At 40.3% G+C, this 12867-nt stretch overlaps 1 protein-coding gene across 1 annotated transcript in view; it reads left to right on the top strand.

Annotated features, from left to right (window-relative positions):
- The window catches only part of ANKFN1 (ankyrin repeat and fibronectin type III domain containing 1), a 297332-nt gene that overhangs the window by 229700 nt on the left and 54765 nt on the right, over positions 1-12867 (top strand). The window contains exon 10 of the mRNA XM_042966568.1: positions 4828-4935. Coding sequence (XP_042822502.1) covers positions 4828-4935 — 108 coding nt within the window. The remainder of the gene's footprint in view (positions 1-4827; positions 4936-12867) is intronic.

Genomic DNA, 12867 nt, shown 5'->3' with positions numbered 1-12867 from the left:
ACCCCAACAAAAGCCACTTCTACTTATTTAAAGATTAGTAACTTATGTCTGGTATATTTGGTAACTCTCTCTTAACCAGAAGAAGCATCTCTAAATATATCATATGATGGATTTTTCTGTATAATGAGCCTATTGCTCTGAACTGTGTTTTCATTTTTAAAAAAATCTCCATGAATGTGATAGTTCAAAATGGTATCATATGCTTCTTGTGAGAGTGCAGACTGCTACATCCTTTGTGAGACACAATTTGTCATAATAAAAACATTCATTTCTTTTTACCCCATAATTACATATCTAGGAATTGAAGCCAAGAAAACAAATGCAGACAAACAATTATGAACAATTATGTGCACTATAGCAATATATTGATATAGTGAAATATTGTGTATGGTAGGGAGAACAAATATCCAATATCAATTCAATGGTTAAATAAAGTATGGTATTTACATATCCATATTATAAAACAAAAGGCAGCCACTAAAAATGGTGTTTAAAAAAACTACATTGTGTGGAAGAAACTCTTACTTTGGAAGTTTTATATAAAAACATAATGCAAAATTTTCTAGCACATATTTAAGCTGTGAGTTTGATTATTACTAGGAAGGCACGTCTGCACATAACTATCAATATTTGGCAGTGGGTATTTGGGGTATAAGATTATAGACTCTTTAGTTTTCTTTTTTATGTATTTATGTGCTTTTCGTGTTTTAGAACAACCCTTTACCTAGGGCCAAGCACGAATCGGGTGGCATGTTATGGGCTTTCGTCAGTGTCTCACTAAACCCTCACCTCAGTCCTTCACCACTGTTCCTGTCTTGTGGATAAGCACTGTCATCATCTTCTGCATCACTCTGAACATCAGAGCCAACAGTCATTAGACTCATTATATGCTGGACATTAATCTAAGAGCTTTACAGGGATCCACTCATTCAATCTTCATAACAGACCTATTGAGGTGGTTTTATTAGTAGTCTCATTTTACCGGGGAGGGACCTACTAACATAGAGGTACAGGCATAGAGCCCAACACCACAAAATTAGCAAGCACTGAAGTCAGGTCCAAACCCAGTGGCCCTTGTTCTTAACCACTATGCTGTCCTCCTCTTCCATTAATAAGGAAATTGGGATTCAGAGAGGATGCTGCCTTGTCCGAGGTCACAACTCATATGTGGCTGAGCCAGGATTCAGGCCTGAACTGATTGGACTCATACCACATCTCCTATGCTTTGGGAACTAGTGCCCCATCATCAGGCGGACAAGCAGACTAAGAGCCAGCTAGCCAACCATTCCTGACTGTCATTCCGGGAGTGACGCCAGGTCATACAGGGCCTTGGACCACTGACACCAGAGCTCTCTAAGGCCCCTCCCTGAGTCCCGTAGGCATTCAATGATTTAATTATTCCAGTCTTATCTGGACATCTTTCTTATTGTAGACATCAGAAACACAAACTGGGAATGCTTCAAGATTAAGATACTAAGGGAACCAATCTCATTCTAGGAAAAAAAAAAAAAAAGAATATATTTATTATTGTAGATGAAGGGATAGAAGGAACAGAAAATGAAAAAAAAAAAAAAATGATAGTGTTGATTGACCTGAAGGTGGGACATGGGAAAACCTACTCCAAATACAAATTCTGATCTGCATATGGATGCATTTACTTATAAGCATCAGATGTTCCAGTTCTATAAACTTCAAATTCTGTTCAGACACTCTCCCTCAAAGCCCTTCAGGGCTTTCTCCAGAGTGACTAGGACAGTTGTCCAGGACTGGGAAGAGTCACTTATTGCTAATTAACATAGCAAATGGCAACGCTCTCTAAAATGGCCCATTTGACTAGTAAGGGTATCTGGCAAAGAACTAAAATCCAAACATGCCATTATAGTTGCTGCAGACATGCCATATCACTTGGAAAATAACAATATAAGACTCTGCTTCTATTTATAAACAGACTATGACATTGTGATGCAACAGATATCAGTATTCAGATATTTACTAGAGGACAATGTATTCTAACATGACAGAGTAATTGGAAATTTGGTAATATGTTCCAGTAAGCTATAAAACTTTTTTTTATATTTTTACAAAAGGCCTTAATGTGTTTTTATAGACTTATGTTATATGGTATGGTACATAATAAGAGAAAAGGACCCAGACAGGCTTGTCTGAGTTACGATCAGGAAAGCCCTGATATCGCCAGTGGATGTAAGCTCTGCATTGTGTTGCAATTGAAGTGTCTCATTACCAGAACACTGAACTGTATTATGTGGCACAATCTGCTCTTTTCCTCCCACACTAAGTTTATTCCTGTCAGGTTCCTGATTTCTTAATATATTTTCAATTTTCTCCCTCATCCCTAAAGTCTCCTATTTTATGTAGTCATCAGAACCTTCCAAACATCTCTGAGAAAAACTCATTCTTTCCAAAAACCTTGGCATCATGTCCAGTGCTCACTTGGGCTGCAATTTAGCATTAGCAATCTTCGAGCTTGAGCTCGCCTCTGACGTAATGGGGCTCGGCGGAAAGAGCCAGCTCCATGTCAGCTCCCCCTGCATCAATGGCAGTATTAACACACATTAGAACGTATTACTAAGTGCAGGGCCACATAATAACTCAGCCACCCAGGAGTCTCAAGCAAACAACATTAATCATCTTATGAGCACTACGGATGCATTTTTTCAACGGCGGGAACAAACTCAGAATGGCCGTTGGGAATCCATGACAGCAGCATCTATTATCACTGTACCCTGACTACTACCAGGGACACTGCAAATAAGCCGGAGGATCACTGGGAGTTCACTTCCTCAAACATTTCCAAATTTACCAGTAAAAGCACCTTCCCCAGTCCAGTCTACCTGAACACCATCCTTCTGTTCACAATGCCTCACCAACACTTAACAAGTGTCCCTAATGTGCCCATAATGGTGTTTTACATACGTTGGTTTTCTAAACCTCAAACAACCTTTAAAAAATATTCAAAAACTCACTTTGCAGAGAAGAAACCTGAGGCAAAGAGAAATTGTCACGGTTTCTGCCCACAAGGAACAGAGTCTACAGAAGGCACCTATGCCAATTCCCTGTCTCCAGAGTTGACCACAACTAAGCCACACCACACAAACTCCAACCAAGCTCTGACCCTCCTTCCCAAAAGAAACAAAACAAAACAAAAGAAAACGTGTCCACAGCATAAGGAAAGGAGCACTATATGGAGGGCCATGTAACTACGTTATGGGCCTGGCTACGCCCCCAGATAAGCTGAGTAACATAGAATTGGAATGGTTCTCTCCAGGGCTCCGTCTTCTGAGAGGTAAAATGGAGAAGGACACATGGGGAAGGGTAGGAAGCAGGAAGGATTCAAAAATGTCTGAGGTCTCCTTCTTCACAGGGAATCATGTGATAGGGTGAGAAATTATGTTTCCATACTCGCTACACAGGGAGTTAACTCTTCCTCAGAGAATTCCCTTCTTTCTAAGTTATGATTAGTTATGACTGACATAATGCCATTAACAGGCATTGTACTGGGTACCTAATAAACCTCTCATTTAGTCCTCACAAAAAGCCCTGCAAGGTAGGTGCTGTGTTCATTTTTCACATTACAGAGTAGAGGCATAAGTAATGTGCCCTACAGATACTGAACCAGGAGTCCGAAGAGCCAGGAGTCACACGCAGGTTTTTCTGACTCCAGAACCTGTGTTCTTTCCAACTGTGCTGTACTACTAGGCCGTGGATGGACCAATGGTTATCTAACTTTGACCATCAGGACATCTGCTTAACTTTCTGAACAAGGCAGACTCCATATTTTAAAATAAACCTGGGGGGAGAGAATTTGAAACACATTCAGTTAGAATTGAAGCCTCAGATACACTTATGAACTAACTGGCCTTACTAGAAAAGAATGACTAGCATTTTTAGAGCAAGTATTTCAACCAAGAAGTGCTTTAAGTTGTTGCTTTTAAAAGGTTCAGAAAGTAAAACTGAGTGGATAGTGAGAAGATGGGATGCACTATGAAATGACAGACCTGCTGGAAAAAAAAAAAAAAATCAGAGTCGGAGACAGCAGAATTACAATCTTGACATTAGTCCCGTACGGGTTATTACTCTTGATATCATTATAGCCAAATGGAATGAAAATAGAAGGGGGAGAAAAATCTCAGTGGGTATTGCAATTTAAATTTGCCATGTAAGCTAATACTGTATATTTAGAGACTGAGCAGACAGGGTGGTTGGTGGCTCAGAGTATGTACAGGGGCTGCTGTGCCAGCTAACCAAAGCAGACATTCATTAGAGCGAAATGTAGATTTCCATTTCTTGGCATCTGACATGGGCTCTTTCCTTGGAAAGAAATGTCAATTTGGCCAAAAGTGTGAAACCTACAATAAAAGCATTGGGACTGTGGATTTCGTCTAGTCTGCACATTCCCACCCCTTTCTTTCCTACTGTGGAGATCCAGGTGCCATTTGGGGTGCTGAGTGGAGAGGTGGCAGGGGAACTGATTAGGACCCGGGATGCTGAAAGGAGGGTAAGGAGCTGGGGAGGAGAAACCGGACTCCCAGATTCCCTGTTTTCTTTTGGCTTTCAGTCACCGTTTTCTCTTGCCCTAAAACTGCCCAACACACACACACACAAAACCCAACCACAATTACTGTTTTGCACAGGGCCCTGAACAATGGCAGCTGCAAACCCTTGGCACTGACTGCCAGCTGTGCGAGTGCCAGGTGCTCATCCAGAGTCTAGGGGAGTGTGAGCAGAGCCCAGCTCCTGAGGCAGCGCCTCCGGGGAGAGGCCTCCTTGCTTTAAAATTTCATTCTGTTTGTTTCTTTTGTTCAATAGACTGGAAAGACTGTGACGACAGAGAGCCCAGACACAAGGGACAGAGTGAAGTTTTGGAAGGTCTGCTGCAGCAGGTCCGAGCCCTTCATCAGCATTATAGTTGCCGGGGTAAGGATAAAAATCTGCGCTGGGCCATCGACTGAGGTCTCGGTGGCGCCGGTAATTTTAGCAGTTTCCTAACTGGGTCATACCTTCTCATTCATCAGGGAGAGAGAGATATTAATATTTGTACATCTGGAATCACTTTACAGCACTATCTTGCTTTAACCCTTCAGAAGAGACTTCCCTCTCCTTCATTCCCTTCCTTTCTTTCTGTCTTACCCTCTCTCCATGCAAACAGTTTGAAAAAAAGCACAAGAAAAACAGCGGCTGCCATCAGTTCCCTTCCCTTTGAGTTGTCCCTCCACAAAACTCCTCAGTGTCCCAGGTCTTTGAGATATTCACCCTCAAACTTTTCAGTCCCCAGGAAAACTCCGTGAGCATCCCTGAGGAAGTTTAGCCAATTTTTAACAGCAACAAGAAACCTTCATGTGTATTTGTAATAAAGCTTACAATGCAATTTCACATCCACGGTCTCTTTTTCATCCTCATGCTGGAAGTTACCACTAAAGCTAAGTGACTTGACCAAGGTCACACTGCCAGGAAAAGACAGAATCAAGATTCTGACCTAGCTTTTCTGTCTCTAAGCGCAATCTTCTTGCCACACCTCATTTGTGTCCCCCACCCTTACCTTTAGGACTGGGCACTGATGTTGATTGATCTCACCCTGAATTTTAATCGTCCCCTGTACTACTACTTAGGAGAAAGTAGAGCACACATCTCCAGACCTGGCCAACTATACCCAGAAAATCTCTCAGAAGCTTTTAAAAACTTCTCTCCTATTTGGGCTATTCAAATGGGACAGGGTCAGGTTTCTGATCTGTGTAATGATTCGTGGAGCAGGCACTTAGTTTTATTTGGAGAATTAAAGCCTCCATAAAGTTTTCGTTTTCCATGCTCCTTCACCCATCAGATCCCAACTGCATTGCACTCTCCAGATTCAGGGCACTGCTGGGCCAGCTAGGTAAGAAATCCATGGCTGAAACTAAGAGATGCAACTGAGTTTGGACTAGGTATAAAAAATCATACTTAGCATTAGCAAAAAGTGAGTCCCAATTACTGTGTAACAACAGAGCTCTTCAGAAATGTTGGCTTTTGCTAGCAATGGGGACAAGTGTTTGTAAGAAAATAATATTCTTTTAATGAGTGGTTCATTAGAAAATGTAAATATGCATGTTTGAGAAGGAAACTCAAATGAGTTTCATTCCCAGATCTGAAGGAAAACTTTACCCAGACCATGGCCTTAAAGATTCCACACTGACCAAAGTACACTCAGTTCTCAGAGCTCATTTAACTAGGCCAGGCATCATTTAGGTTCCTTTCTCTCTTCTGCCTCTCTCTCCATCATTCCCCTGACCATTGGTTCTTGTATGGCAGGCGAAGGTAATAAAGCAACTGGATAGATGATTCTTTGCAATTCATAAGCCACTTTGTGTTTAGTCTTTACCAGGGGAAGAAAGCTAAAACTACTCACGAGAATGAGAGGTAGTTGTTTTTTTTATATATATATATATATTATCTGAGGATTTAGATGCTCTCCCCATTATTGTTGGGTAACTATCTAATAATCAAGAAATAAATTATCTAGACAGCCCAATTATTTCAATAGTTTCCATTTAACTTTCAGCATGTATATGCTTTTCCCCCACAGGGATGTAAATATGCAGACAATGTCAGGAAAAATTTAAGTAAGGCATAAATAGAACTTCCCAAAAAGGAAAAAATATTTTTTATATTGAAATGTACTCTAGACATTTAAACAGTACCCAAAGTATTCCAAAGAACAGTGGTTGTATAAGATGCTCAGCTGAAAAAGTCTCTGGTCAGTAAGTTTGGAAAATGTTGCATTATACATCCCTTTCCTGGAAATGTAAAATCGATATTACAATAGTAAAGACTCTAATAAAGAGACACTTTGAATTTGGTTAACCAAGCATTTTCCAAACTTATTTGCAAAGTCATTGTATAACTTTTTTCACAGAGTTAGTATTCCAAGACATGGACTTTGGAAAATGCTGACCTACAATATGTTAAGATAAAGGAAATTACCTCACCCACAAAAAAGGAATGATTTTAAGATAATTTAACATTACTCTAAGCCTAGAAGGATAAACCAAGGATAATTAGGTATTACATACAGAAAACTACAAAACTGTTATTTAAAATATTCAACTACAGGGCTCCTTGGGTGGCTCAGTCAGTTAAGCATCTGACTCTGGATTTCGCCTTAGGTCATGATCTCATGGTTTGTGAGTTCGAGCCCCATGTTGGGCTATGCTGACAATGCAGAGCCTCCTTGGGATTCTCTGTCTCCCTCTCCCTCTGCCCCTCCCCTGCTCATGCTCGCTTGCTCTCTCTCTCTCTCTCAAAATAAATAAATAAACAATAAAATACTCAACCACATTGAGATCTGTGTGGTTGAGTGCATGTCAAATTTATAGTTAGAAAAAATAATTAGTTCAAATCCCATTTCTACTACTTACTAGCTCTGTATCCCTGAGAAAAGCATTTGATCTCTCTGAGCCATAGCTTCCCCATCAGAAAAATCAGGATGACAGTATTTATCTTTCAGGATTGTTATGGGGATTAAGTTAAATAATGTACTAAACTCGCCTGGCATAGTACAGGCACTCTGCAAACTCTAGCTTGTTTTCCTTTTGTTGCTCTTCCAGATGAAGAATGGAGTCTCTCTTTATCTCTTTATTGATAAATCCTAGAACTAACATGTAATCACTGACTCCACTGTAATGAGCGTGGAGTACTCAGTAAATACACAGCATATTCCAAATGTGGAATTAATAATAAAACAACCCTTCTCCTACCAAAGCCTCACATGGGAGATACCAAAACCCACATTGATTTCTGTATTTTGGTTAAAGTGGCTGCAGTTAATCTGCATGTTCAGGACTGGGATGCAAATTCAGTGGAGATGTTGAGCAGCCTTTATTATTCACACAGTTTATGCCCTGGCATAATGAGTTATAAAGAAGCCAGTTGTGTTCATCATAGCAATACCCTGTGGGAGTGAATTTCAGTTATCCAATTTTTCAAGTGGCACACATTAATTGAAACACTGCCTACTATGTGTCAGGTGCTAGACATATCAGTATGAATAAAATAAACTCCCTATGTTCCAAGCACTTAAAAGCTAAAGAACTAATGCATTCGGAGTCCAGAAAACTGAACACTGTTCCAGAGTCCTGAGCTACACAGAGCCAGAAGCCAGAGTAGAAGCCACTCCATCAGTGACTCAGTGTGTCAGTATAGACCCTGAATCAGTCAAGATGAGCTATAATATGCTGCAATAACCAAATGACCCCCCCCCCCCAGATATTTATTTCTCACCCAAGCTGTATGTCTACCACTGGTCAGCTGAGGGCTGTCCTTCTGTGTTGTCACCATCCTTTCTCTAGAAATATTTGTCTGCACCCTGGGAGAAGGAAAAGGAACACTTGAATGTCTCATATGGACAGGACTTTATGTATGTCGCTTACACTCAAAACTCATTGGCCAGAATTGGCCACATGGCCACACCCAACCACAAGGGTTCCAAAAAGTGAAATTCTGTCATGTGCCCAGAGTGAGGAGACCTGGAATACTTAACATTTGCATGGGCCCCTTTCCCAGATAGTAGGAGCATTTCTCAGTTTTTTTCTTCCTTTTTCAGTCTAATCTTCATTTTAATTTACATTATGTATGACTATAATGTGAGAGTTATCTTAGCATAAACAGCTAAGATCATGGATTAGCGGGGTTCAAATTCAGACTAGACATTTACTAGCTGTGTGACCTTGAGCAAGTTACCTAACCTCTCTAAACCTCATTTTTGCTCACCTGTAAAATGCAGTAAGAATTATACATACTTGCCAGCCACTGTTTAAGGATTGAATGACTTTAAGTAAGTAAAGCACTTGAGCTTTATTACTTAAAAAAAAAGCAATTCCTCCCATTCTCCATTTTTTATTTCCCAAAGACTCCATTCTTTTAGCCAGTTCTTTTGATATTTTCTTCATATCTCTAAGTAACATTTACATTGCTGATTCTTGATGTGTTTTTAATTTGAGGCATTAGCTCACGAAGATGATTTTTTTCCTTCCCCCCCCCCTTACATACATATTCATCCTCCTACCCTTCATCCTCCTAATATATTTCTATTGTAATTTTAGTAAGATCAGTATTTATTGCTCACATTATAACGATCACTTAATTCAATGACTGTTTCCCTTTCCTGGATAACTTTTTGTTTTCCCTGTCGTTAAAAGAGTCATCTTTCATTGTATGTTTGCTTGTTTTTCTATGTGGTCACAACTAGTTAATCCCCAAGCTTTTCTCCAGTTGTATCAATTTTCTCTCAATACAATCAAATATATTAGTACTGTTTCAACTACATCTTCTTAAAGAAACCTCTCCTAGAGCCCTCTGAACTGCTCCAATCTAGACTGGTTGCTGGCTGCCTGTGTCCAGTGCACAGCTGGCACCCTGGGATGTCCTTTCACCACCATATTGAGGAGTCTTTTGGCCACCCTCCAATACTGGATTGCTTCTTTCTGTATCCCAGGTCTTAACTTTTTCTTAGCCCTTCATTTTGGTGGAGCCCTTACTCTAGTCATTTCCTGAGAGGATTCTTGGGAACTAAATTTTAGATACACTCCATGTCTAAAAATGCATTTGTTCTACTTACCACTCACTTAAGGATAGAATTCTTTTATTTTTTTTTTTTAACGTTCATTTATTTTTGAGAGACAGAGACAGACAGAGCACCAGTGGGGGAGGGACAGAGAGAGGGACACACAGCATCCGAAGCAGGCTCCAGGCTCTGAGCTGTCAGCACAGACCCCGATTCCGGGGGCTCAAACCCATGAACCGGGAGTTGAGCCGAAGTTGGACGCTCAACCGACTGAGCCACCCAGGGGCCCCAAGGATAGAATTGTTGGTTGAAATAATTTTCTTTCAGGTTTTGAAGGTGTTGCTTTGTTCTTTTCTAGCTTTCAGTGCTGAGAAGTCTGATGTCATTCTGACTCCAGAGGTTTTATAGGGTACCGATGTTGTTGTTTTTCTTCTCTGGAAGGTTTTAAATTTCTTTTTATCTTCAGTACCCTAAAATCTGTTTTTATGTTTTCTTCATGTCTCCATATCACATGTTTATATGCTACTTCTTGATTTTTTTTTTTTTAGTTGAGGCATTACCTAAGGATGATTTCTCTTTTTGTTCCCTCCCTGCTCTTAATTGCACATTACAATTGCTACCCCTCATCCTCTTAATATATTTAATAATATAAAAAAATAATATAAAAATATAAAAAATACCTTAGTGTGGATGTATTGTAGTCTGTTGGGCTGGCCCTTTCAATGTGGAAAGTTACCCCCTTCAATTATGGGGCCTATTCTTAATTATTTCTCCCCCTCTTTTTTCTCTGCTCCCTCCTACTAGAACTCTTAGTCTGGTGTTGAACCTTCTAGGTTATCCTGTTAATATTTCTTTTTCTCTTTTACTTTTCCATCCCCATGGCCTTTTGCTCTTTCTCAGAGATTTCTGCAACCTCATTTTCTAAGCCTTCCATTGGGTTTTTCAGTTTTTGATAGTATGTTTTTAATTTCCAGTGCTCTCTTTTATTCTCTGAATGTTTCTCTTAGAAACTTCTATCCTTTTTATAAGGCTGCAATGCCTCTGCTTATCTTTAAGGCTATTAATAATAGGCTTTGTTTCATTTTGTATTTTCTTCTCTCAGCATAGTCTCTCCTCTGAATTGCCCTTTTATTTCTTTGGTTTGGGCCTCTGTTTTTCCTGTTAGATGCTTTTCACAACTGCCTGGTGATCCTTGGATGTTTACTGAGATTTAAGAGAAGAGAGCTCAGTAGCTGTTAGGAAGCTCTGAGTACATGGATAAAGTTCTTTATTTATAGGCTTCACTGTAGAGTGATCTGGCATGGCCTTTTTTAAAAAGTTTTTTATTTAATGTTTATTTTTTTTGAGAGAGAGAGAGAGAGAGAGAGAGCGAGTGGTGGAGTGGCAGAGAGAGAGGGGGAGACACAGAACCCGAAGCAGGCTCCAGGCTCCAAGCTGTCAGCACAGAGCCTGACGCAGGGCTTGAACTCAAAAACCGCAAGATCGTGACCTGAGCCGAAGTCAGACGCTTAGCCGACTGAGCCACCCAGGTGCCTGGCATGGGCTTTTCTTTAGGAAACCATTGAAAGCAATGTCGGAAGCTTTAAGTGGATTCTCTTAGTCTGGTCAGAGTCTCCAGAAAGTTTCCTCCAGTGTCCTTCCAGGAGGGTGTAAGTTTGAACACCAGGGTTCTGAGAGCCCAATGGGAAAATCATCTGTATGGAAATGTTCATTTAATCACTTGTTTTGGATACAGTACTATTCTCCCACCCCCATTTTTAACTGTACCCCATGTCTCCCACTCTAGAAACCAAATTTTATGCTTTTCAGAGAATAAGCCACTAGAGCTTTTTTCTAGAGTGGGGAAGGGGTATTTGTCCAGCTATGCAGATTAGAGGAGATCTAGAAGTCCAACTCCTTTTTAAACAGACTTCAACAAATCCCTCTGATTTTAGCTCCACACTTATCCCCAACTTCCAGCAGTATGTGGTGCCCAAGGGGTGAATCAGGTTACTTCTCAGCCTCCTCCACTGCTGGCTTAGGACTCATCTTTCTCAAGTCTGCTAAATCCATCTGTCCATCTGCTTTCCAGCTACCAAGTTCACTTGCTTTTGTTTCCTTTTCCATCTCTTTGTCTCTATAGATTTATGGAGTTTCCTTTTTATTTTTTAATCTCTTTACTCTGGTTTTAGTGAGATTTTAGGAGAGAGTAGCATGTGATGAGTATGTTCAATATGCTGCCTATAACCGGAAGTCCCAGCAGCAGCATTTTCAAGCACGGTATGACCAGCCAAATTCATGTTTAAGTCAGAAAAAAAAAAAAATGTTTTGCTTTGTTCTGCCAGGAATAACCATTACCAGCACTAGCTTGAAGCTGGCATGAATGTTTGTCAGTCCACTTATTCCCAGCTGTTCCTATAGGATCATAAGCAGAGCCACGCTGGGCCTCAGCCGTGGGCCATCCACCCAGGTTTCCATGCCTAACAGCAGTGATATAGATGATATTCTTACCCCAGTGACATGTCTGTCAGAAGTTTGGTGATGACCCCAACAACCTCAGCTTCCCTCCATTACACAGAACACGAGGACTGAAATCAGTGATCTTTTTGCTCAGCTCCACGCAGTACTATTTGTAAAGACTACTAGGAGAAGTCTGCAAGTTTTATCAGTGAAATCTCCAGGTTCTAAGTAGAAGGGTGACCAGAAGCAGCAATGGATGATTTGCTCACCAAATGTAGCCACAGAGCCCTGTATGTAGTAGGGTACTAACAAATATTTGTTCAGTAAATTAACATCTCAGTTTTTCTCGGCACTGGCTCTTTTATCTTGGGCAATCTATTTTAACCTCTTAGTCTCTGTTTCTTCTTCTGAATAGTACTGATGATAATCATAACCTATGCCTACAACTAGTAGTGTGAGCCAACATATATACACTGGGGAAGATTGATTGCCCCAGAATGCTAGCAGTGGTTGTACTAAAATGGCAACATGATATGGGTAGAGTTTTGTTCTTTTTATCTACTCTCCAAACTTTTTGTATTAATTTTACAGTGAAAAAAAAATGTAATGAAATGTGTGAACTAATAAGAAGAGCTTTGCCAGCATTGAGAAAACGTGTGGATATTAAAGGCAATGGGAGGAGGCAAAGGGTTTGACTCCATTTCTTTTTATCCCACATTATAATCAATTGCTCATCAGGAAAATATAAGCAAAATGCCGAAGGGGTCCCCCTCGAGTTATAAATGTTACTCATCTCCAACATTTTTGAGGAGCTGATCATTAATTGAGTTAACCACTAGCAACTCAAGATATAAAAGCTTTTTGTAAGAATGAAT

The sequence above is a fragment of the Panthera tigris genome, chromosome E1, assembly GCF_018350195.1.
Source record: "Panthera tigris isolate Pti1 chromosome E1, P.tigris_Pti1_mat1.1, whole genome shotgun sequence".
Taxonomy (NCBI): Eukaryota; Metazoa; Chordata; class Mammalia; order Carnivora; family Felidae; genus Panthera; species Panthera tigris.
Note: the sequence above shows the minus strand (reverse complement) of the source record. Positions and strands in the feature narration are given on the sequence as shown.